The sequence below is a fragment of the Dendrobates tinctorius genome, unplaced genomic scaffold, assembly GCF_039654945.1.
Source record: "Dendrobates tinctorius isolate UK_male_01 unplaced genomic scaffold, ASM3965494v1 ptg000295l, whole genome shotgun sequence".
NCBI lineage: Eukaryota > Metazoa > Chordata > Amphibia > Anura > Dendrobatidae > Dendrobates > Dendrobates tinctorius.
Window position 1 is genome coordinate 277,937 of NW_027361962.1, and position 26,954 is coordinate 304,890.

General features: G+C 46.6%; 2 protein-coding genes across 2 annotated transcripts; both read right to left on the reverse strand.

Moving 5' to 3' along the window:
• Positions 1-416: 416 nt before the first annotated feature.
• On the reverse strand, positions 417-12,411 carry PIGQ (phosphatidylinositol glycan anchor biosynthesis class Q). Its single transcript, XM_073560309.1, has 11 exons — positions 12,201-12,411; positions 10,743-11,379; positions 9,586-9,717; positions 9,354-9,474; positions 9,148-9,274; positions 8,673-8,826; positions 8,346-8,457; positions 7,554-7,634; positions 5,225-5,339; positions 5,090-5,151; positions 417-2,719 (listed from the first exon to the last, which is right to left on the reverse strand). The coding sequence occupies exons 2-11, from the start codon at positions 11,375-11,377 to the stop codon at positions 2,567-2,569; spliced, it is 1,692 nt and encodes a 563-aa protein (XP_073416410.1). The 5' UTR covers positions 11,378-11,379; positions 12,201-12,411; the 3' UTR covers positions 417-2,566.
• A 4,947-nt stretch (positions 12,412-17,358) lies between these two features.
• Positions 17,359-18,970, reverse strand: NHLRC4 (NHL repeat containing 4). The gene has a single exon (XM_073560367.1). It carries the CDS (start codon positions 18,802-18,804, stop codon positions 17,767-17,769), a length of 1,038 nt encoding a protein of 345 aa, XP_073416468.1. The 5' UTR covers positions 18,805-18,970; the 3' UTR covers positions 17,359-17,766.
• Between the last annotated feature and the right edge of the window lie 7,984 nt (positions 18,971-26,954).

Below are 26,954 nucleotides of genomic sequence, written 5' to 3' on the forward strand. Positions count from 1 at the left end.
CTTCACAATTGTGTCCCACTTGTTGTTGATTCTTCGCCAAAAATTTACATTTGGTGTCTTTATGTTTGAAGAATGATATGCGGGAAAAGGTTGAAAAGTTCCAGGGGTCCAAGGCACTGCATATATCCCCAGCCTGGACTGGTGATATATATCCCTCCTCACTGGGAGCGCCTCACTAGCTCATACCTATAAGGGAAGGCTTTCCGGCGATTAGTTGCCCTCGGTGCAGTTCCCTGACTGACCTGGGGCAAGTGGTGGCGCCAGAGAGCCGACCCCTGCTAGAGCCTTCTCTCCTCTCCCCCCGAGGTGAGCTAAGTTGACCCCCCCCTTCCCCTGTGAGATCCCTTACACCTCATCATAAACCGGCTTCACTATAAAAGACAGAAATAGACAAGATTACTCACAGTCACTCTGGATAAAATGTAAAAGTCTATAATTTTCTTTCGGAAATATCACAATTAAAAATGATACAAAATAATCTATTGACAGACATCATCAATAATTAAAGGGTAATCTGCTTCCTGGTCGATTACATAAGACATGTAAAAACAGAAGCACAGGAATGATGGTGGGGAAATCAGTAGGAGGAGGGCTATTCCTTACGATTAGGGGCTCATTCAGACGTTAGCGACTTTTCTCGTACGAGTAAAATCGGTTTGCGTTTCATCAGAGTTTTATTAATTTTTCTCGGACGGAAGGTATGAGTGAAGTGTGAAAACCGTGGATCGCACTCGTACTGAGGTGTGAATGAGCCCTAACACAGAAGTATGGTGTCATAAACGCTCAGAGTAATTATAGGGGATCAGGAGCGAAAACAATGATGAACTTGTAAAAGGTAAAAAAAAACAAAAAAAGAAAAAACGAAATTGCGCAGATTTTGTTTTTGTACAATGGCACCTAATGGGTGATGTGTCCTTATACTGCGACATGTGTCGGGAGTGTACGCTCTGCAGTGGTCTTAGTTAACCATGAGATGAACAGGATTGGGGGGTTGAAAACATGGAGGTTTCCATTCACTGGCAGTAAGTGGAAAGCTTCAAAATGGCCAGAAATTGAGACTCGGATTGTTGAAAAGTTATGTTAAAATTTACACAACAAAAAAAAAAAAACTGGTTATCATCTTTGAAAAAAAAGTTTTGGACCTAGTTTTTAAAGGGGTTGTCCACTCGGACAACCCCTTCTCAATCCGTATGTTTCCCCCCTTTAAAATAACACCACCTATACTCCGGTGTCAGCGCTGTTCCAGCAGTGTCGGCGTTGTCTCTCCCGGCGATCACGCATCACATACATCCACAGGAATAGAGAGCGGCAGCAGCGCTCACTTCCTCCAGATAGAAGAGATTTGTCCGAAGGAGGGAAGAATGGAGCGGACGCAGACTGGCCGCACGATTGCATACGCCGACAACCGCTGGAGAAGCGCCAACACCAGAGGGTATTCTAGCTGTTATTTTAAAAAGGGGAAACATACGGAATCAGAAGTGCGTCTCCAAGTAGTGAACAACCCCTTGAAGTCATGCCCTACAGGAAGGAGAAGATCTGAGCTACTGATCGCAGAGGGTCCGACCTCTGCAGTCCCTGGATGGAGTGGAAGTTGAGAATGTGCACTTCTGCTCCAATTGTTGTACATGGGACTGACGACTATAGAGCGCTGTACCCGACTATCCCATAGAGAATGAATGGAGTGAAGCTGCCTGTGCCAGGCTTTGATTTAGAAGCCTGGTTTACGGCATTGATGGGGGTCCCAACGCTTAGGACTGGGAAGGATCGCTCTCCTGAGCGCTGGTTTGCCGGTTATCCGCATGTGTAAATGGACTTTTACAAGATCCCGGTTCCAATGTCCGTCTCATAAAATAGGGGGGTGTCAAAACTTAGCTGGAGCATAAAGCTTCTGTGGCACTTCTGAATACTTCACTTTGGCATACATGTAACCCTGGTACACACACAGCTCCCTGACCTTTGCAGAACCATTACCCTTTAATGTACTGGCCTATACATCAGGTAATGCTGACTAAGCTGCAATACCAGATACAGCCCATAAAAGAAGAAAGGCGCTGTTTCTGGAAAAAACAGCAGGTTGTGTTCCTCGACTTACAAGCAGAGAGGTACGACCATTTCGACCACCATCACTTACGTCAAATTTGTCAGAACACAAAGAAAATTTAGTGAGAGGGTTGGCACGGTCCTTCGCAGATTTTTCTGTCGGGTCATTGATCGCAGAAAATCACTATCCCTCGGATTCAGGTTTTAAAAAAAAAAAAAAATAATATCCTCCTCCCTGGGTCCAGCGCTAAATCTCTGTCACTGCTTTTATTGGTTGTAGTGCTGACATTGACACCGCTGCTGTCAGTCAGTCAGTCTGAGCGGCTTGTGCAGGCTATTCCAGCTGAGCTCACTGATTGGCTGCAGCGTGGCTGATGTGTCGGCAGTGCGAGCAGTGGTGGAGACTTGGTGCTAAACCCGTGGAGGGAGAGTAAAACTCTTTAAAATCATATCACAGCTAGAAAGAGGGGTTTTCTGAAAACAGAGGTCCATTAAGGGGCGTCCTGGCATCCCCGATGTTACATAGTTACTGCTGCTTATTCTTCTTCTGTTTCCAGGGGTAGATCACTTCTCCAATGAACAGTTTTTTGCATAAGGAACCCCAGGAATCTTTGGGGTAGCATCTCCTAGATGGCAGCCGGTAGGTTTCCAGCACCTGCCCATATGGTAATGGGTTGATCTATGGTAAAGACAGAACAAGATAAAAAAATCTGATTTATTCTCACAGCTGTCAAATGTATTCCCACAATGCTGGGCACCTGGGTCCCATAATCTATCTTAGGCCGGGGTCACACTTGCGTGTGCAATACGAGAAACTCGCGCATCAATACCCGGCGCTGCCGCCGGCACTCGGACTGGAGCGTGCGGCTGTATGTATTTCTATGCAGCCGCACACCCCGGTCCCGAGTGCCGGTGGAAGTGCTGGGAATTGATGCGCGAGTCTCTCACATTGCACACGTAAGTGTGACCCCGGCATAAGGCCACGTTCATACATTCAGTATTTGGTCAATATTATACATCAGGATTTGTAAGCCAAAACCAGGAGTGGGTGATAAATTCAGAAGTGGTGACGTGTTTCTATTATGCTTTTCCTCTGCTTGTTTCACTCCTTATATTGGCTTACAAAATAGTGAATTATATAATGTACTGAAAAATGGGGAAAATATTCCAACCGCAGTTGAATTGCAAAAAAGCCGGAAAAAAAAAAAAAATTGCAATTCCGCCAGTGCTTTTTGGATTATTGTTATGACGGGGGTTTATTGTGCAATGAAAAATGACCTGGAAACATTCTTCAGCTGAGTAAGATGGTAAGTTTGTTCAGTTTTTTTTTTTTTTATTTTTTATTTATGTAAACACTTAAAAATAGTGACAACAAAATAATTATAATATATATACTTGTTATACGATTTTGCGAAAACATGATATTTTGATCGCTTTTTTCACTGCAATTATTTACAGATTTTTTTTTTTTTTTTTTTTTAAGTACAGAGACTGAAAAACAACAATTCTGTCATTTTGAATGTTATTTTCAGCTTTAACGTATGGGTTTAAATAATTTTATATATCTTAGTATGGGCACGTAGTGTTAGCCAGCTCCTTATGTGCACATCACACAAGAGAGGGGTGGGGTCTCCCAAATCATGCATAGGCACAAAAAAACTGGATTAAAAACACATGTGACATGCACACATATGAACAAGTCGGTAGGACACTGTTCATACCACCCACTGACTCAAACGCAAACAGAGAGCACAGAATGACAATGGTGCAGAAATATCCTGCAGTAAAACATATAACAGTAGTCAGCAAGTGCTGATGAAAAGATGATAACAAATACAGGGTATTTAGTCGATACATTTTTTTGCAAACAGTGTCTCTGTGTGATGTGCACATAAGGAGCTGGCTAACACTACGTGCCCATACTAAGAAGCGGCCTATCGTCATCCTGTTCATTTAGACACTGTTCACATGGTCAGGTTTTAAATACATTAGATAGGGACTGCTTCGATAGGGTTACCTTGACATTGGTGAAGCAGCTTGGTATATATTTTTTTGCAAAAAAATGTATCGACTAAATACCCTGTATTTGTTATCATCTTTTCATCAGCACTTGCTGACTACTGTTATATGTTTTACTGCAGGATATTTCTGCACAATTGTCATTCTGTGCTCTCTGTTTGTGTTTGAGTTAGTGGGTGGTATGAACAGTGTCCTACCGACTTGTTCATGTGTGTGCATGTCACGTGTTTTTAATCCGGATTTAAAAGAAGTGCATGTCAATTCTTTTGTGCGGATCTGCAGTGTTTCTGGACCCTTCCATGATAGAAATCCGCAGTGGCAAAAACTGCAGAAAATCCGCATCAATTCCGCGGCAAATCCACCTAAAAACAGCGGCAAATCCGCGGCTGCGAATTCTGCCAGGAGATGTGGATTGTGCAGAAAATTCTGCAACACTTTTCCTACGTGTGCACATATCCTAAGAGTTGTGACCTTTTTGGATAACTCACTGTAATTTTATATCTCCCCAAGGAGATATGAATTATAGTAAGATTTCATAGAATCGTAGAGTTGGAAGGGACCTCCTGGGCCATCTGGTCCAACCCCCTGCTCAATCTTAAAAAAAAAAAACCAAACAAAAACCCTCTGATTGTTCCATTGCTTATATAGCAAAGTTGAAGTTGCCCTATGAGGGCGAGCCCATGACCGAGTTTCACAGGAGAATAACCATGGCGGTTACGGGGCCGTTTGGCAGGTTCCTGGCTGCCATGGTATCCCATCGGTTCCCCAAAATCGCACTCGCTGCGAACTGGCAATGATGTAATTAAAATGTCGCTGTCAGAGATTGATAGAGGCATTTCAATGGTTAAATTGCAGCAATCTGCGCTAGCTCCGGTCGCTGCAGTTACAGTCAGATGCCGGCTTTCTAATACAGCCGCCATCTGATTGGTATGAAGCCAATGATGAAAATGTACGCCAAAGGTCTTTAAGCAGTTTGTCTAGATCTGTGGTGCATGTGTCGTGGTGCCGAATATAAAAAGTCCAACTTTACCTGCATCAGTAATCGAAGAGGTTTTCCACTTTTTTGCTCCAACATCTGGAATTTTACACCGGCTGAAAGGAGGCAAGAGAGCGGCGTCAGGACCGTCAGCACAGTGCGCATTGTATACTGGAGCTAAAAACGCACCTGCTAATCTGTATGATCGACAGAGGCGCAGCAATAATGCATAGAAGGGAATGGTGCTCAGGAGGTCTATGGTCATCTGGATCACGCCCTGCACCATGATTATGATGAGCCGCAACTGATTGAGAGAAGAATAAAGCAAGAAATGTAACGGATCCTGCAGTAAAGAAGTGGAGGTGGGGGATGTGTCACCAGGACAGGTCTGGCCTCTGTGTGATATAGTACTGTATGCAAATCTACACCCCCCCCCTCAAATGGCAGTCAGGGGGCTAGGCGAGGAAAACCGTGCCCCTTATATGAAGGCATTTATAGCCAAACTTCTACACAGTTACTGAGTGGCACTTTTTTTTTTTTTGACCCTGTAGTTATTTTTATGACTGTCACTTCCTTCTCACAATGAGATAACTGCTCACCAGTCACCAGCACTGGTAACATACTGGTTTATGAGCTGGACTCTATAACTTCCCGTTTAGTCGGTGCGTCTAGGTTACGAGGCCCCGTATGGATCAATGTCACAGGGCAGATTCCTTACTGAACCACAGCATCCAGGACATATAAGTCAGTACAAAAGGACTGCTCAAACAAAGCACAGGCGCTCGGTGCACCCTTGATGTGGCCAAATAGTTCAGTGCAGCTTCCCACCTCTCTCTTCCTTTTGCTCCTGTAAAGACAGAGCTGCCAATCAAGAAAGAGAAGGGTGGAGATAAAATGGAAAACAAGTAGATGGGAAGCTGCACTGAACTATTTGGCCACATAAAGTGTCTGTGCTCTGTTTGAACAGTCATTTTGTGCTGACAGAAGCCCTTTAAAAAGTGATCTCCACCTTCCATCTCCATGTTATGGCAGAAGTCATACCCATCTTACAGTTATCTGGTTCCCCCTGCAGCCTGTGCTTTCTGCTCCAGTGATGCCGACGTGGCATGGTGACCGCTGCAGCCAGTTACCGTCATGGCACATCATCCCAGGTAGTACTGAGACCAGTGGAAGCAGCGGAATAAGTGCAGTGGGGGGGGATGGTGACCGCTGCAGCCAGTTACCGTCATGGCACATCATCCCAGGTAGTACTGAGACCAGTGGAAGCAGCGGAATAAGTGCAGTGGGGGGGATGGTGACCGCTGCAGCCAGTTACCATCATGGCACATCATCCCAGGTAGTACTGAGACCAGTGGAAGCAGCGGAATAAGTGCAGTGGGGGGAAAACAATCAGGTAAATACTACTATTTTTTTGGAATCATTATTTAAATGGGATGTCTAACCTAATATTTTTAACGTGGGGCAAAAAAAAAAAAAAAAAAAATGCACATCCACTGTACTTGTATTGTTGAAGTCGGGGCCCTCCATGCCGACCACGGGAGTAAACTTGGATTTCTGATGACTAGTTTGCTGAGCGATATGAACATTTTTTTCTATGACTAATAAATCCATTTTCAGTTCCCGCCGGGCCACCGATGTAGAGGATGGCATCACACTGTGTAAGTATGTGTGAATGGGCTCCGTGCCACACATGATGCTGCCAGCACCGTAGACATATATTTACTTATGTTCAATCAGGCTTTACAAATCTAATATTTACTTATCTGTTCTAATGTCAGGACGCTTCCTCTGATCAGGAGATATATGAATTTCTGTATACATTGCGGGAGGGACAATATCACATGAGAATGGGTAAGAAATAGTTATGAGTCAACGTGCTTGGAGAAAGTGTTATCTGAGCATGCTCATGTGCTCACCGAATGTCTTCTGCGTGCTCAAAAAATAAGTTTGAGTTCCCGCGCCCGTATGTCTCGCGTATGTTAGGCAAACCCTGTCGAACAGCCGCGAGACATGCAACCACAGACTCTAATATGTTTTTCAAGCACGCTGACATCACTCGGTTAGCACTTGAGCATGCTCAGATAACACCTTATCCGAGCACGTTCACTTAACATGATACCTCTTATTAGTGTTAATGGGTTTATCATCATGTGTAAAGAGGTAGAGGGAAGGGAGAGAGGAGGTCATCAGTACTGATAAGGCATGGCAGTATAGGTGGTCACCCTGCTCTGGAGGCGAGAGTTTCCACATTCCTAACTTAAGGATTGCTGGGGGTCCGACAACTGGGACCCCTACAATTCCACCTCAGATCCATTCATCCCCTATGAGGCTGCTGGGAGTTAGATGAGCGCTGTACTTGCATAGGGTGAAATTCACAGCAAACTCCAGACGTGACACATGTGCAGCCGAATCGCATCATGATTTAATTCAAAGTTTTTCTTCCAAGTCTGAACTTAACCTTAAAGGGAATTTGCAGACAATACCTGTAGTTACTGACTGGCCATTGATCAGTACGCACCAGGGTAAAGACGAGGTAATAAAGAGCTGTGGTCGGCAGGAGAAAGAGCAGGATTGTGAACAGCAGGGTCCCGAGAAACAGCTACAGGAAAAAAATATATGTATAAATATTATATAATGTTATTATTTATAAATTATTATAGGGGTATTTATATATTACATATAATAAAGGGGTATTTGCATCTCATATCTCTAGGATATATCATCACTTTATGATTAATGGGAGTCCAACCTCTGGGACCACCACCGAATGAAGGGGCCACAGCATAGTTCTGCCTTTATACAGGGGTATATCCCGGCTACCATCTGCACCGTGGCTCCATTCAAGTGAACAGAGCGGCTTCAGTTCCCTGCACAGATGGTGTCTGTCATTGTGCAGGAAAATCTGGGAATCAGTAAGGGGTGCTAGCGGTGGGATGGCCCCCCATATCCTACGTCGTTACTTACCAAGATGGGGAAAAAAAAAAAAAAAAAAATTAATCAGTACTTGAAACCTATTACCAACCATATAAGAGCACAGTCTATGTACATAGCACTACGATCCAAGTTCTCTAAGCTTTTTTGCTCAGGACGATCAAATGTCCCAAGTTTACAAATCCATTGCTTTTATACGAGATGTCAAAATATAAGTTTTCACTACAAAAATATAAGATAAAACCCTCCACCACCCACCGCTGTAGGAGTCTTGTATCTACGTGTCGTGCTGCGCTGCCACCATTGGAGCTTATACACATGCATTGCTACACCGCCCTCTGCTGGCAGATCTGCAGTAGTGCATGCGCAGAATGAGTACCTGATCCAGGTCGTACGAGCAGGAGTCCACCCTCTGTCGCAGGACGTTCCACTTTTTGCCCCGAAACAGACGCCATAGAGAAGACAGGCCGTGCATCTTTAGGCAGTATAATCTGACAGAGGAGGAAAGAGCAGACAACAGGCATTTAGAAACTCTCTGATGTCTCACGGCGCTTTAAAATTACATGTATTGGTGCAAAAACTGGAAATGGATATGGTTCAAGATGGCTGGTGGGGAGCGACCATGATAGCTGAAAACAACAAGTCAGGAGGGTAACATATCCTTTTAATTAATGTCAGTGATGTCTTGTGGGTGGTTCTTGCTTACCTGGCCCCATATACATAAAAGCAGTATATGTGGAAGGTGAGGAGTGCAATGATATCGGACAGAATGGACAGCGCCACGGACAGCCCGAGACAGGCTGACAGCCCGATGTACCACAGGATAACCTCAATGAATGGAGACATCAGGCGGATGTAACCTGGAAGCAGTGAACTAGGGTCAGGTATGGGAGTGAGGAAGCAATGAATTACATGCTGGCTCTGTGCAACTGACACACGGGTGAACGGGTTAGTGTGATCTGACTACTCAGATACACGGTGGTTATAAAAAAAAGGCTCGACGTTATAGAAAACATCATTGATCGTTTGGGGGGTACAAAATATCGCAAGCCCTTGACGAAAATATGGAATTTTACTTCATTGTTCATCATGGAGGATCAGTGAATAATTAATCCGCCACAGTCACCTGACGTCTGATGAGACAGCTGCCGTGCAATATCAGAGCCGGAAATGTCACTTACTGATCCACAGGTGGATATGATACATGAAGAATCGCCCCAAGACTTCGTCCAACGCCCGGTTCATTTTCAGCCCGGCCGGAGCGCCCATCAGCCACTGCAGGAGGCCTTGCAATTCCAAAGCCACGCGCTATTGTGGGTACAGGACGAAACATTATTACACATGGGCGAAACCCGAGGCCGTTATGGAGACTAGACGGGGGACTTACGTCTGCCACCGGCATGAGAGCGTCGGCCAGCTGACCTATACGGTTCCCCTGATAGAGCCAGGACATGAGGACGATCCCGAGTACGATGTCTAGAAGCAGCGACATGACAATACTGGCCTTTCTGGAAAACAAAAGGAAAGTCAGCAGAGAAATACCTGCAGCAGAGCCCGTTGGAGAGATGGGGGGGGGGGGTCACAGGAGAACATGCTGTATACATCTGTATGGTGGGTACCTCATGAACGTTGGGTGGTCCGGGGCGTTCTCCGGTCTGCTGATAACACGGAGGTTCTCCAGGCGTTTTCCAAGTTGTTCACAAGTAGAAAGTTTGTTCCACAGGAAAGAGAGGGGCTTCCCACTCAGGACCCTGCAACAAGTAGAGAGGTTTTATATGTAGACCACCCTACAGGACTGTGGGTGCATTTTAACCACTTAATGGCTGCTCTAAAGCTCCTGCAATTGCTTTTGGAGCAGGTCAGAAGGCTGCTACCCGCTTCTCCTTTAGCTAAGGTAAGAAAAAAACCAAAATATTGTACACTAAAAAAAATTAAAATAAATCATCTAAGGGTTAAAGAAAAAAAAAAATGTCCAAAAAATAATTTTGGTAGCCCAACATATAAAAGAATAAGGGTTGTAAGAGGGGTATTCCCTTCTTGTACACTTTGGGCAGGTTCGCAGGGCTGATGTCTCCACATGCGAGAATAACGGATCAATTATTCTGATCAGACTGGCATTTATTTTTCTCATACGTGGAGAAAGAAAACCCCCTGCACACACATTACAGGGTTAGTCCCCCCAAAAAAATCGCCTGTCCAAAGATTAGGAGAAAGCTGGCTGATTGTGGGTCCCAGCGGCTGGACACCTAGCAGAGGTCCTGAGTGGAGGTGAGAATGCGCAGCCGATGTTCCTTCATTGTCTGTGGGAATGCCAGAAATAGCCAATCATTGTACTTGGCAGACCCACAGTCAATGAAGGCAGCGCATGGTACCCCAGCTCTACTCAGGACGGGGCTGCAGAGATGACTAGTATTTTGGGAATAACCCTTTAATCTTATCTACTAGCTGCCACCATGAGAGGGCGCTGTAAACACACTGTAGTTCTATGTACTGTAAGCTTTATGCTCCCTCTAGTGGCGGCTTGATTTCTCTGTGATTCAATAACCCGGTTCCAAATGAAAGGGCCACATCTTGGGTCCTGGATGCAGAGACAAACCGTATAATAATCCCTGGCTTCTGCTCTTAGCTGAGTAGCAGGCTTATTCCAGATACCGTCTGGGCTACAAGTGGATTTACACAACACTGAGCCTTTTGCACAAGACTGAAGCGACCACAATCTATGACTGAGATTTAGTGAAACGAATGGTACTTTCATCAGATTGCTTGAAATTATTACCTGAGACTGCAGATGGTGGTTATCACAGACACGAAAAATGAAAGAACGGCGCACACCGGCACAGACGCCTGCTTCATCAGCTCCACAATAATACTGGCCTCCATGCCCTCAGATTGCCAATGGGTTAACTTCACCGGCCCCTCCTCGTACTTATCATTGGCAAAGAGGAGCTGGTTCTTGGCTACTGTATTAAACATGGCAGCGATCTCTGAGTGTTCAGATGCAGAGTGCAGCTCTGATAACATGACCTTCATCTGATCGTAGTAGACCAACACTACGTCCTCCGAGGCGCCGTCCTCCAGTCTTTCAATCCGACAGTCCCAGAACTTGCTGGTGGACTCCCTCGCCATCCGAAGCCAGGGGCTGTGTTTGAAGATGCGGCTCAGCTCCCCCAGGAAGTTTTCCATCTTCTCATCTGCCTCTGCTTTACTATGGCTCCAGGTGCCCAGGACAGAGAGGCTCATGCCCGTCGCTCGCTCCAGCTGACTCAGGTATTCCTTCACATTGGCAGGAATGAATGGAAACTGCAGGGTGGCGAGGATGACGGCGGACCTGTGCTCTTCCAGCCAGCGTCCGATCAGGAGTCCGTTCTCCGCTGCTGAGCACGAGGTCGGAAAGAAGATTTTTATAGCCATGACTGCAAGTAGACAAAAGAGGGTTATACTGTGCCTTCAACAATTGATCATGGGGCCGTCGCCTTCCAGGATTCCCTACAAAAGGCTATTCTGGCCAAAAGCAATAATCTCCAATCTAGTGGTTAGATCGGTGGGGTCCAACTATTGTCCTTCGTTCTGCCCACCTCTCCAATGAAGCCCTGAGCACCACACTGTCAGAGAAGACCCCTTCCCCTCCCCCGACGCCTCGCTCCCGGGGCGGACGCCCTTCCCCTCCCCCGCGCTCCCGGGGCGGACGCCCTTCCCCTCCCCCGCGCTCCCGGGGCGGACGCCCTTCCCCTCCCCCGCGCTCCCGGGGCGGACGCCCTTCCCCTCCCCCGCGCTCCCGGGGCGGACGCCCTTCCCCTCCCCCGCGCTCCCGGGGCGGACGCCCTTCCCCCTCCCCCGACGCCGCGCTCTCAGAGCAGCTCCTCCATCAAAGTAAATGACTTTTCATTTAAGCATAGCACTCTCAGGGGGCCCCTATGGTACAGACTTCACCCATTAATTGATGCTTTCTGGTTTGGGAGACCCCTGTAAATGCCCCATCTGAGACTCAGACCCTAAAACCATTACATTAATAACAGGCTTCTACCGCCACATTTGGGGGGGGGTCCACAAGGCCAGCGGAGCCCCCTTATCTGAAGGCCATGACAGACAACCCCACCCTGATCACAAGTGTCTCCCCAGCAGTGGTAGAACTACAAATCCCAGCACTGATGATGCACGGCATGCTGGGAGTTGTAGTTGTTCTCTCCATTGTGCTCTAAGAGACCGTAAATATCATCGTTCATAAACGGCTCACCTGCCCGCGAGTCTGTCCGGTGTAGACAGCTCTTACATCCGTCACATGACTGTAATCCCGCCGCAGGGGTTAATTACCCTCCTCGGGAGGTCATTCTCTCCACAACCTGGCATTTAAATTCACTTCCGGCTTTCCCAACTTCCGTTACTAAGCGACGCTGTGCACTGGTGTAATGAGACCGGCAGGAACCTGTCACCGCGCTCTATAGTTCCTAGGTCAGTGCAGCCTCCCTCATATATGGAGATTACTGCGCCACAGATAATTACCATAATGTGGGGGTGTGATGACAGAGACCCTAATCTGGAGCATGTGCACCTCATTATAAGAGTCCGCCATCACTCCTGCCCATTTCTCCTGTCACCACAGGGCCAGTTTTCTATCATCTCCTATTTTTTTCCCCAGGAAACATATTCTAGCTGCGTAGAAATTGTGTTAAAAAAAAACCCAAACTACTAAATATGTTTATATTTTATTAAAGTAGGGGGATTATAATAATTTTTTATATTTTTTTTCTATATTTTTCAAACCCTTTGCTTTGTTTTATTGTCCGATATTGGACATACCAGTGCTCTCAATGTTCAGGTGCTGGAAAACGATCACATTCAGGTGGATCTGTCCCAGCTCTGTGCCGTGGCCCATAGTGCAATCCGTTATTTGGGCGTCTGCCGACATCCCCGGAGCATTGCCGGCACCATTGGCGTGTGCCGCGGGTCTCTTGACCAATGCCTCGGGACCAGAAATCAACTCCTTGTCACACCTCCACCAGGACCTGCTCCCTCAACATATACGACTGTTGCCAGGCGCTGCCGGTGGCGCTGGTGATAGAACAGACACTGGAACCAGGAGCTCCGCACGGCACAGGCTGTGTCCAGCCGGTTAGATTTGGTTGGCTAGGCCATGTTTCCATCCAGTCTAGCAGTATGGCTGTGTACGCTGGGTTGGAGAGCACCACACCCTATTTAGCTTCCAGGTAAAGTCTTGTGCTTCTCTGGCTCATTCCTGTCTGTTCTTCTTTTTTTTGACCCCGGCTTATGTTTTCTGACTATTCTTATTTTGTCTTTTATGCAACTTCTCGGCTTTGACGGCGACCATTCCTGCCTCTGGTTCCCTCCTCCGGACGTCAGGCCTTCCGTAGGTAGTAATTAACTGGCTTGCGCCATGTCTGTCCGAGGTAGCCTTTTTGAGCCTGTGGCCTCAGACTGATGTTACATTCCTCTTTCAGATTTTTACCAACACCCCTGGTTCATGGGCACCTGGTCAATGGAGTCTTTTTCCCAGTGTCCCAGGTCTCCTGTCTTAATTTTATCTATGTTCTACCCCTTTGCCAGTGCCCAGTGTAACTTAATAGTCTAGTAACACCGCTGACAAGAAAGCCTGCCCCATAAATAGATGACGTCACAGGAAAAAATGTCTGTACCGTGCCCCCCAGAAGATATTCCAACACTGCCTGAAATATTGGATATAATTGCATTAGTAGTTTGCAATAAGAAATAATGTATATACTGAATGCAGCGGGGCCGTATGACGGCACAGTAGAGTGATACAGTTGTGGCCAAAAGTATTGACACCCCTGCAATTCTGTCAGATAATACTCAGTTTCTTCCTGAAAATGATTGCAAACACAAATTCTTTGGTATTAAAATCTTCATGTAATTTGTCTTAAATGAAAAAACACAAAAAGAATTGTCCTAAAGCCAAATTGGATATAATTCCACACCAAACATAAAAAAGAGGGTGGACAAAAGTATTGGCACTGTTCGAAAAATCATGTGATGCTTCTCTAATTTGTGTAATTAGCAGCACCTGTAACTTACCTGTGGCACCTAACAGGTGTTGGCAATAACTAAATCACACTTGCAGCCAGTTGACATGGATTAAAGTTGACTCAACCTCTGTCCTGTGTCCTTGTGTGTACCACATTGAGCATGGAGAAAAGAAAGAAGACCAAAGAACTGTCTGAGGACTTGAGAAACCAAATTGTGAGGAAGCATGAGCAATCTCAAGGCTACAAGTTCATCCCCAAAGACCTGAATGTTCCTGTGTCTACCGTCCACAGTGTCATCAAGAAGTTTACAGCCCAAGGCACTGTGGCTAACCTCCCTAGATGTGGACGGAAAAGAAAACTTGACAAGAGATTTCAACTCAAGATTGTGCAGATGTTGGATAAAGAACCTCGACTAACATCCAAACAAGTTCAAGCTGCCCTGCAGTCCGAGGGTACAACAGTGTCAACCCGTACTATCCGTCGGCATCTGAATGAAAAGGGACTGTATGGTAGGAGACCCAGGAAGACCCCACTTCTTACCCTGAGACATAAAAAAGCCAGGCTGGAGTTTGCCAAAACTTACCTGAAAAAGTCTAAAACATTTTGGAAGAATGTTCTCTGGTCAGATGAGACAAAAGTAGAGCTTTTTGGGCAAAGGCATCAACATAGAGTTTACAGGAGAAAAAAAAGAGGCATTCAAAGAAAAGAACCCGGTCCCTACAGTCAAACATGGCGGAGGTTCCCTAATGTTTTGGGGCTGCTTTGCTGCCTCTGGCACTGGACTGCTTGACCGTGTGCATGGCATTATGAAGTCTGAAGACTACCAACAAATTTTGCAGCATAATGTAGGGCCCAGTGTGAGAAAGCTGGGTCTCCCTCAGAGGTCATGGGTCTTCCAGCAGGACAATGACCCAAAACACACTTCAAAAAGCACTAGAAAATGGTTTGAGAGAAAGCACTGGAGACTTCTAAGGTGGCCAGCAATGAGTCCAGACCTGAATCCCATAGAACACCTGTGGAGAGATCTAAAAATGGCAGTTTGGAGAAGGCACCCTTCTAATATCAGGGACCTGGAGTAGTTTGCCAAAGAAGAATGGTCTAAAATTCCAGCAGAGCATTGTAAGAAACTCATTGATGGTTATCGGAAGCGGTTGGTCGCAGCTATTTTGGCTAAAGGTTGTGCAACCAAGTATTAGGCTGAGGGTGCCAATACTTTTGTCCGGCCCATTTTTGGAGTTTTGTGTGAAATGATCAATGTTTTGCTTTTTGCTTCATTCTCTTTTGTGTTTTTTCATTTACGACAAATTAAATGAAGATAATAATACCAAAGAATTTGTGTTTGCAATCATTTTCAGGAAGAAACTGAGTATTATCTGACAGAATTGCAGGGGTGTCAATACTTTTGGCCACAACTGTATAAGGCAGATACAAAGTACGGGGCTGTGGAACTAAAGCCATGACAGAGCCGTAAGTAACCTTATTACAGGCCGACCAGTATAATGACGCTTTATTGTAATTTAATACTGCACGGCAGAGTAATCTAATACTACTGAACTCCTCTGCACAATGCTGAACTCCAATTGAGCAGCTTCTAACAATTCACTTTCACAATGTTCTAAACGGACGTTTGTAATACAAGTACAGTATACATTATATACTCACAGACCGCACGCTGAATGTAATGGCATAACAGTCCTGAACTACTACTGATAACAAGAAAACCGCCCTCCTTCCCGGGCTACTGAGTCACTGCCCAAAGCTGCTGATGGCAGAAAAATGGCACACTACCATATAATTAAAAATGTTACTGAGTTTACACCTCCTGGCGGAGAAAAGACTAGTCCCACACAAACCCGCTGCACTGGTCTAAAAAGCACTTGGGGGAAATTTAATTGGGCACATTAGCAGAAGGACATCTACTCGGGGGGGGGGGGGGCCCTGTATCAATACTTGCCATCTTTTGGTGATGCCTATCTGGGACTCTTACCAAATCCCTTTATAAGGCCCCGTTTCACAGTTTGTGAATGTCGGTTTGGAGTTGCGGGACTCCATCATGACGGAGCATTTTGACAGTAAGCACTTGAAGCCTTCCGGAATTGCTACCTCGTACTGGATTTAGGCAGGGTGGAGATTTGCCAACTCTCCGAAGAGGTCTACACTTTTTCTAGGCATCTCCTGGACATTTCGGGAGAGTTGGCATGTATGCACTATATATGGGGAAAGTCTTGATCCCTCTGTTCACAGGGAACTCTGAAGTTGGCCATATACGAGGTTACTTTTGGCCGGATGATTGTGTTCGCTCTCCCGACTCCCCTGTACATATCAGCGCTCGGCTCATCAGAGAGAGAAGGAAAAGTCGCTGAACAGCACCTCTATTAGCGGCTTACCTCCCAAATCAAAAGGATCGGGTGCTGAAATTGCTGCCGCCAGATCCTTCTCTCCTCGGACATCATTTGTCGGGGGAAAGTCGTGAGATAAACCATAGATATCAGATGGTCGTCCGGTCCCCCCAAAAATAGTCTGGTGCAGCTGATTTTCCTCTGATGTATATCGGAGCCTTAGCTAGCACTACCTGACTGAATTCCGGGATCAGTACATGGGGGTAATCTGGTTGGCATGATTTATAGGGCCCAGTGTTGGTGTCTGTATATAAATCCCCTTTTTTCCCTTAAGATTGCCACAAGTTTTAGTGCCCGTGTCTTGTATACATAACTTATTCTTACTGGTAGGTCGTAGACACAAAACACATAAAACTGGATATAAAAACATATTTATTGCTGATCCCAAATAGTTGTAAAAATATACAAATCAGTAAAATTAGCATATATATAGATTATAACTTTGGCTGAAAAACACTAAATGGAATTGTAAATATATGTATAAAATCAAGCAATATATTATACATAGTTTGTATATGCAGTATACCATGGCTCAGTATGGTTATCCAACCAATTAAAGTGAGACTGTCATTAGGTTCACCCCTCAAAGCCGTCTATAGGGGCATGTAGGTCATAGGAAGCTGAAAAAATTGATACCTGGATATCTGCAATCCGATGTCTTATTCCAGAGAAATGCGAGTTTTTCTTAATATGTAAATGAGCTGTTAAGATCTATGGGCCGGACATAGATCTCCCTGAGAATCTGACTCCAGAGATTATTTTAAATAAACTTGTGTCAGACATGTAATGACTGACAGTCTGCTTTCTTGATCTACATGTCTCACACTGGTAACACCCCCCCCTTTCATTTAAAATAAGCTCTGGAGGCAGATTCTTCAGGAGTCTAAGTTCCACCCATAGATCTTTGCAGCTCATTTACATATTAAGAAAAACATGGATTTCTCAGGCATAAGATTTCGGATCGCAGATTCCAAGGTATCATTTTATTCAGCTTCCTATGATCTACATGCCCATGTAGATGGCTTGGGAGGGTAGATCCTACTGACACCTTCAGTAGGGCTAAACAGCGAAATGTGTTGTGCGACATTGAGATCGTAGTGTCGCAGTGTGATCTTGGACACAGAGATGCAAATGTTTCCAATTGTGTTGGATTGTTTGTCGCTGTTTGCATCTCACTTGCCATGGGCTTCAATGCAAGTTGACTTGTCCGTGATTGAACTGTTGTGATACAGTCGCACAACAGCAAATTGTACAAATGTGTTTGATCACACACCTTGTCTGAGGACTTCCGTCACACGACACATGTCGACATGTAGCCCCAACATTATGTATGGTTTCTGATAAAAACCCCCTTTTGATATCGGTGGTGTAGTGAACACAGTGGCATCTATGACGGGGCTTCTCAGGATCTACGAGGGCTGGTAGGAGCGTAGAATGGTTTTGCACGATATTTATAAACTTTTATGCAGTTATCACCAGAGTCCGCAACATACAAGAGCCCAAAAGGGGTACACGTTATCCCTGTTGGTTTGGACAAACCCTGTGAAACGATGCAAATGGGTGACCCACTGAGTGGAAAGAGGGTGATGTTTCTGTTCTGGGCATCTGCTACTAAAATGTTTCCTTCGGGATCGGAGCATATTCCTGTAGGGTTTCCAAATTCATGATGGTACGTTTCTGAAAGGGAACCAGAAAATGTAAAGTTTGACGTAAATAACTTGACATCTCCGCACTCTTCACTAACTGCAAAGCCACCATCTGGCATTGAGCAAATGTACTGAGGCCCTTGGAGTCCTGACACTTTTTTGACTCCATGGATGCGATAGGTTCGGTCAACATGGAAAACTTGAACTTCCCCAGAAGTGTATTCGGCAACTAGCATTCGTCCAGACGAGTCCACCGCTATACCCTTTGGAGATTTGAAGTTACCACCTATTTTAATCCAAGGTGGATGTGAATTTGGACTGTAAATTCGGACTGTACCCTCAGCTATGTCAGTGACTGCTAGCGCATTGAAACGAGTCACAGTAATGCCATCTGGAAGAAACAGAGCATCATCACAGCAATGGAAGGTCTGGGTGGATTTCCCATAACTATTCAGTAAATGGATATAAGGACTGTTGTCTCCACATACATAGAATGTGCCATCTGAACACCAGTGAAGAGAGGACGCACCCCCATTTTTGGGTGTCGATATTTTTTGAGTAAGTTCATCCTGGCGGAACAAGAGCAGGTTACCGACATCTTCGAGGTCTCGGCAGACTTGGGTGGTCTTTTTGGAGAGTTGTTGTACATGTGAAGGCTTCAAGAGGCCAAGTCCAGGCTGAGAAGAAAGAAGAGGGACGGTTTTTTGAAGAGTGTTCTGTGAAGCTACTTGAAGACTCCTTACTGTGCGGATGAGGTCTTCCTTTTGACGAGAGAATTCCAGAGAGCTGTCCATTATTCTGAAAAAGATATAGAATTCTCTTACAGATCAATTACTTTCAGGCCAAAGCTAGTCACAAGGTATAGTCAGCAATATGTAATGTTCCCACTGATCGCTACTTCTTGTGTAAGGTTCTTCCTCTATTATCAATCCACTGCCATAATTGTCAGCAAAAACAAATTCTAAAGTCACAAATGGCATATTTAATGCAAGTTCTACTATCGTCAGTCGGTCTCCATCCCCTCAGACTCAGGGTTGGATTAGCCTGCCAGAAACCTGGAGATGCCTTGTATAGCCTAGGCTTAAACATTAATGGGCCCATCTTGAGGAAAAAAATCCAGCAGAAGACAATCATTCAACATTATAGTCCACTTCTTTAGGGATGATTCCCAAATACCCTATTTGACCTTTTTAATGATACACTATATGGACAGAAGTATATACTTCCTCCACATTACACCTCCAGGAGCTTTTCTGACCTCCCATTCTCCATCTATAGACTTTATTATGGAGTTGGCCCCTCTGCGGATATAACGGCTCCCGCTCTTCTGGGAAGGATTTCTGCAAGATTTTGGAGGTGTCTGTGTAAATTTTTGCCTCTTCATGCAGAATATCATTTGTGAGGTCAGACCCTGATGTTGGGGAGAAGGCGGGCTCACAAACTCTGTTCTAGGTGTTGGATAGGGTTGAAGTCTAGTCTCTTTGCGGCCGGTAATGTTCTTCCCACCAAACTCCCCCAATCATGTCTTTATGGATCTTGTGCATTGGGCACAGTAAAGGGTCTTCTCCAAACTGTTTCCACAAAGTTGAAGGCTACAACTGACCAAAATTTCTTCTATGCGCTGAAATATTAAGATTTCCCATCACTGTAACTAAGGGGTCGAGGCTGAGCCTTGAAATACAAGCCCATATCATTGTCCCTCCAGCACCAAACTGTATAGCGAGCACAATGCAGTCAGGCAGGAAATGTCCTCCTGGCATTTCACCAAACGCGTCCATCAGATGCCAGGTAGAGAAGTGTGATCTGTCACTCCACATAAGCCTTGTTACCCCGCTGCAATGGAACTGAATTATAAAATCTGAATTTAATACTGGGGGCCCATATTCTCCATATGTCCTAACTTTACAATGCAATTCAATCTGATCATACATGATGGAGGTTGGGTCTTCAGAGTAATTTCCTCTGGCGAGCTCGAGGAACACTGCTTAGACCCCACCGGTCGAGCGCGAAGGTCCAGTCCCCGTTACTAAACCTTGCCATCGGTAACTATTAGTAATCGGTAGGGGTGATGACTCCTGGACTCCAAACTATGGCATATTGAGAGATTCCCTGTACAGTAATTCCTAGTGACTAATATCCTTCAGTATTCTAAGTAAAGACATACAATGATTCCACTTCAGAACTTACAAGTGGTGGCTAATTCTGCTCCGCGTCCGCCCGTGTCCTTCTATGCGATATTAAGGCGAGTGATAATCTGACTCCTCCAATCTAATCTGATATACTGAAGTCCTTGGATATAATGTTGTTAGAGACCAAGATTGAGTAACACCTATTACCACGGCACTGAGCAAACATGGTGGACATTAGCTCCGTGGTTTATTAGCATTCCTTCTGTCGCTCTCTGATATGAGGATATATCACTGAACGTCCCTTGAACTTTTCAGTATCGATTTACCGTTTCATTGTAGAGATCCCATACGCTGCTTTACGTGTTGTTTTCTTGTGCTGAGCGATCGATGGCCTCCGGTGAGAACAGCTTCTGTGTCTCTCGCTCCATGACAACACTTCTTGTTCAGATGTGTTAACATAGGGGCGCTGCACCTCTTCCAGTAGTTCTCCTTGGCTTGGACAGACCTCTTTACCGTGGTATCACATGGCCGCTCAGTTATAGCTACAGGAGGTAGTATTCCCCAGCCCGCCAACCCTTATTGTCGTATTATGTGTGTCGTTTGGCGGGATGGCGGTACTTTACTCTCATAGCAGTGGTATTCCTTTCTGAGATTTTCATCTCAATCTGGTCCCTGGAAGATCTTCTTTTAGTAAGTGAAGACAGGTATTCCTCCAATTTCTGCTATCAGGGGTCTGTAGAGTTGCCCCATACATAGTAGATCCTTCCACTGACATTGTCGTGTTTGTTCTCAATCAACAACCTGATGGGTGGCAATGCTAACATATGCTGTGGTGCTGTACACTTTTTTTTTTTTTTGCATACCCTTTGTAAGTGTAAGAAATGCTGATGTCTTTATAACAAAGGCCCAGTTCTAGAAACCCATAACAATGTGATGGACATAGATGCCCCCATAACAATGTGCCAACCACAGAAACCCCCACAACAATGTGCCAGTCATAAGAGCCCCCAAATACATTCTGCCCAGCAATCTGTCAGATATGAAGTCATAGTGAATCATGAAACAAGTCATGTCTCAACAGGGAGGATGGTTGAAGTAATATCCAGGGTGTACGGATTTACTAACTATTCCAAAAAAATGTTTCCTTAACGCGTCATACATGTGCCAAACATGATGTCCAAGGAAACCAGAGACTGGAGAGACCAGTTCCCATACCCGCAGTATTCACACCAACACATTGGCTTGCATTTCATCGAACTAAACAAGTGTGAAGGCAAAAAATACCGTCTGGTGGTGATCATTGACTTCTTCACTGAAGAGGTGTTCCCTACGGCTACTCTAGACGCCATCGAGGTAGACAAAGCACTGGTAAGAGACTATCCTTAGCCTTAGGTTTGGAATATACAGTGATAATGGATGATACTTTGTAAGTAATGTAATATCCATGGTAGCACAAAACTTCAAAATTGAATTAAAATAACATTGTGCTTACCACCCTGAATCTGCAGGGTTAATAGAGAGACACAATGGAATAGTTAAGAAGAAGCTAAGAAAGACAATGGATGAAACGGGGAAAAATTGGAATTATTGCCTACCACTGGTTATTCTTAATATGCCTGCAACACCGACAACGTCAGGACTAACTATTTTGAAATGTTGTATGGCAGAAGTTATATGATTCCTCAGTTAAGTGCTTGAGGTCAGATGAAGATGATTTTACTCTAGCTGATTACATGGTAAAAATGCTAACTACCAAAGAAGTTTCTGTTCTAAATGTAATTCCAAGAGAACCATTGGCCAAATACACCAGTGTGAGACCAGGAGACTGGGTCCTGATAAAGGTCATAAAAAGGAAAACGGCATCAATACCGATGGGAAGGTGCAGACCAGGTCCTACTCTCCACTCCCACTGCAGTTACAATAACTGAAAGGACCTCTAGGATCCACGTCCTACTACAAGCTGGGAAAATTACAACATGAAGGAACAGGATAGAATTCAATTTTAATTGCCCAAAAGTCCTTACAAAGGAGGGCGTTTTGCAAGGGAAGGCTTGTGCAGATTCGCAATCCTGGGCAAAAGACTTGGATTTAGGGTGGAGTTGGTAGGGATACTTATCTATGTACTATATCTATTGGAAAATGTGGAAGCTTTGCCCAAAGTTAGGTACAAAGGATTTAAACTTTTGGAACCCTCCAACTGGGAAGGCCCTAGGAATTGGGTATGATGAAAAGAATGGGTAGTTGTCACGGTCACGTGTGTCTGGACGCAGCGAGTACCGCAAGGCGAACCCATATGACACACGTGACCCTGGATACACCGCCTCCAGTTGGGCGAATTTAAATAATAAGACGTGCAGCTGGATACACCGCCTCCAACTGGCGAATTTAGGTATTACACGTACATATAAAGTAGTCTGGAAACCCCGCCTCCAGTAAGGCGAATTTAAATAATAAAGGGGAACCTGGGTAACATTAACAATGGTGGGCCCTGCAAAAGGGAAAAGGGATGTGGAGACCTCCTGTACTCCCCTGAGCCAGTGTCCCTGCACTCCTAACGTTCCCTATTCCGGTTCCGCACCGGGCGACGCACAGGAACCTAAAAACCCTAGCTCGCCCTGAACCTAAACCCTCACTAGGGAATTGGTCGGTCCGGAAACTAATCCCACCACTGCACTAAACACACATGAGGGAAAATGACAATACAGGGGAAACACCACTTAGCTTTGCTCTGTTGCGTACGCTCCTAGCAACAGAGCCCACCACCTGTGTGCGTCTTCTCCTCCACCCGGATCCATCACCATAACTGGATCCTTTACCATAGTGCAGCCTTGGAGCAGAGTCCACCACCAGTTGCAGCTGCCCAGAAAACAGAGTCCCAAAGATGAGTCCAGCTTCTGCCAAAAAGTCCAGCATGCTTGAGTCCAGCTCTCAGCAACCAAGTCCCGCATGCTGATTGCAACTCTCACCATCGTCGTCACTCCACCAAGCCATGCAAGCACTTCCTGCCAACACCATAAACTGTGACTCCACCATGCCATGCCAGCCCTTCCTGCAGACCACATAGCTGCCACTCATCCCCTCTGGCTGGGCTGCGCAGGACTCATGTTCAGCTCCTTCTTTCACCCAGGCTTCCTTGTGAATGACTAATACACAATATCACCAACAGTGATTGAACACACCTGGCTGTCTTTTATAGAGCCTCACACCTGATTTATAATTACGTGCACTAAACCAAAGAAACTAAAGTGCACTACCACTCACCACCACCGGGGCAACTTAGAATGAACGACACCACGTGTAATCATTCTAATGGCCACCGGGGGCAATCACTTCACTTTGGCACCTAGCCAAAGGAAAAAAGTTCACTTATCCATTTAATCTGTCAGATCCACGCTGGATCATGACAGTAGTTAGAATGGATAACATAAACAGCCAAAAGGCTAAGTAAAAATGACTGTATAGCTTGTGCCACTCCCAGACCTCAACTAGTGTCAGTTCCTTTCTCTCTTAGTAAGGGATGGTTCACATTGCGTTAGGGGCCATGTGTTGAGCTCATCCGTTACATAGTGGAACTAACGCTATGTAACGGAAGCGTTAACGCACCCATTGGCCGCAATAATAGTAACGCATCCTAACGCATGCCGATATCGGCATGTGTTAGCGATGATGCGTTACTTTATGACACACACTCAAATGCGGCCTACCGTGTTTTCGGGTGTATTGGGTCTAGCGCACAGCGAAAAGACGCGTTCGCTGTGCATAGACCTGTATGGCTAACGCATGGTAGCGAAATGCTACCATGCCTTAGCACATACCGTTAGCACTAGGGCACAAAAGATGTCAAAAATGACATCAGTGTTAGCGCATTCGTTAAACGGATGCCCCTAACGCAATGTGAACCTAGCCTAACTGCTGATACCGTAGGTATAAGAATTAAGAACCTACAGGGTAAATGCACTTTATCCCTGTTCTTTCCAGCCATCAAAAGACTAGACGTCTTACCCCAAGTGGTTGCCTACCCGGGCAACTATACTTGTTTTGTGTTTCCAGGAACGGGACTCAGGTATGGAAAACTTCAACGGCACTACTGCACAGAAAGGATTGACATCTCCCTACATGAAAACTACCCAAACATCTGGGCAAACCAGACTACTGTGAGAGCGGACATATGGTGGCTATGTGGTGATGGCGAGATAAGAGCCCGACTGACTATGGAGTGTGCCATAATCCAGGTAATAATGCCCTTCCGCCTGCTGTCTACAGGGAAATGGTTGTAGAAAGCCCGAATACGTTCCCATATAGGAAGAGAGATGGGGTTAGAGATGCTCAGCTTGTAAATAGTTAAAGTAGGAGGGGCTAACAGCTGTTAAGCCAGGGAGCATCTGGAATTTGAATCAGTTGGGCAGGAGCGCCCTGACAGGTCTGTTGGCTCCGTAACGTTAACGTCAAGAGCCCAGTCATACAGAATTCAGGCCAGTATCTCATCGGGGAGTAACACCAGGAGAAGTGCTGACAGTGCAGAATTAGTGCGTCTGCAGTTACCACAGGAAGACTCGGCAGTACGGGCAGGTCACTCAGTGTGGCGCTTATTTAATCTGTGGATATGCTTGAGACCGGGGCTAAACGGTTAAGAGGGTCCCCTACTGGAGTAAGACTGAGCAGAGTTGATGCTGAAAGACCGGAGAGCACGGTCCGTCCCGGAAGCGAGCTTAGTGGGAGAGAGGGAAAGACAGGGACAGAGGAGAAAATGTCCCTTGCCAACCCGGATGCTGGAGTGAATATGTGTGCGCTGTGTAAAGGAAACAGTAGATTGTTCAAGTATTGAACAGGACTGTGACTCTGTTCCATATTGTCTGAGGAGAATGTGCATAACCGAAAGCCCTGAGGGGGAGCTGGAGAAAGCGGCAGGCATGCTGACGGAAAACTGTCCTGTCTATGTGAGGGGAGGCCAGGACTCCGTTGCCCCGGAGGCCTCAGCCACGACTACGGTCCTGGCTGAACCTTACAAAAGGAAGACAGGACACTGCCGAGCAGCTCTACCTCCCCTCTCTCGTTTCTTCTTCTTTCTTCCCTCTTTTCTTCTAGTAATGTGTCATTCGCAAACGAACCGAGACAAAGAGCCGGCTCCCCAGTAAGAGCCACTAAAATCCCTGAATGGCTCTCACTGGGCATAAAATCACGAAGTTCGGCAGATGGAACCCCTCCCACCTGAGCAAAACGCCACTCAAACAACAATTTAATTGACTACTAGCAAGTGGGCGGAGTTTCTGCCATAGGTGGGCGGGGCTTCAGACGCCTTACGTCAGCATAAATATGCGTTCACATATTGTGAACACATATTTACTAGTGATCCATTTAGGCTCCAAAAAGAGCCGGACTGCCCTTCACTATTTTCTTCCCTTCTTCCTGATTGTCTCTGGCTCCGCCCCTCCCTGTAGCCCCGCCCTATCATGTGACTCCACAGGCTGGTAGCAGGACACCACAGCCTCACAGCTGTGTCAGAACTTAAGTGCAGAGCGCTCTCTGTCAGGGGTCTGCACAGCGCCGAGCGCTATCTGTCAGGGGTCTGCACAGCGCCGAGCGCTATCTGTCAGGGGTCTGCACAGCTCCGAGCGCTATCTGTCAGGGGTCTGCACAGCTCCGAGCGCTATCTGTCAGGGGTCTGCACAGCGCCGAGCGCTATCTGTCAGGGGTCTGCACAGCGCCGAGCGCTATCTGTCAGGGGTCTGCACAGCGCCGAGCGCTATCTGTCAGGGGTCTGCACAGCGCCGAGCGCTATCTGTCAGGGGTCTGCACAGCGCCGAGCGCTATCTGTCAGGGGTCTGCACAGCGCCGAGCGCTATCTGTCAGGGGTCTGCACAGCGCCGAGCGCTATCTGTCAGGTGTCTGCACAGCTCCGAGCGCTATCTGTCAGGGGTCAGCACAGCGCCGAGCGCTATCTGTCAGGGGTCTGCACAGCGCCGAGCGCTATCTGTCAGGGGTCTGCACAGCTCCGAGCGCTATCTGTCAGGGGTCTGCACAGCTCCGAGCGCTATCTGTCAGGGGTCTGCACAGCGCCGAGCGCTATCTGTCAGGGGTCTGCACAGCGCCGAGCGCTATCTGTCAGGGGTCTGCACAGCGCCGAGCGCTATCTGTCAGGGGTCTGCACAGCGCCGAGCGCTATCTGTCAGGGGTCTGCACAGCGCCGAGCGCTATCTGTCAGGGGTCTGCACAGCGCCGAGCGCTATCTGTCAGGTGTCTGCACAGCTCCGAGCGCTATCTGTCAGGGGTCTGCACAGCGCCGAGCGCTATCTGTCAGGGGTCTGCACAGCGCCGAGCGCTATCTGTCAGGGGTCTGCACAGCGCCGAGCGCTATCTGTCAGGGATCTGCACAGCGCCGAGCGCTATCTGTCAGGTGTCTGCACAGCGCCGAGCGCTATCTGTCAGGGGTCTGCACAGCGCCGAGCGCTATCTGTCAGGGGTCTGCACAGCGCCGAGCGCTATCTGTCAGGGATCTGCACAGCGCCGAGCGCTATCTGTCAGGTGTCTGCACAGCGCCGAGCGCTATCTGTCAGGGGTCTGCACAGCGCCGAGCGCTATCTGTCAGAGGTCTGCACAGCGCCGAGCGCTATCTGTCAGGGGTCTGCACAGCGCCGAGCGCTATCTGTCAGGGATCTGCACAGCGCCGAGCGCTATCTGTCAAGTGTCTGCACAGCGCCGAGCGCTATCTGTCAGGTGTCTGCACAGCGCCGAGCGCTATCTGTCAGGTGTCTGCACGGCGCCGAGCGCTATCTGTCAGGGGTCTGCACGGCGCCGAGCGCTATCTGTCAGGTGTC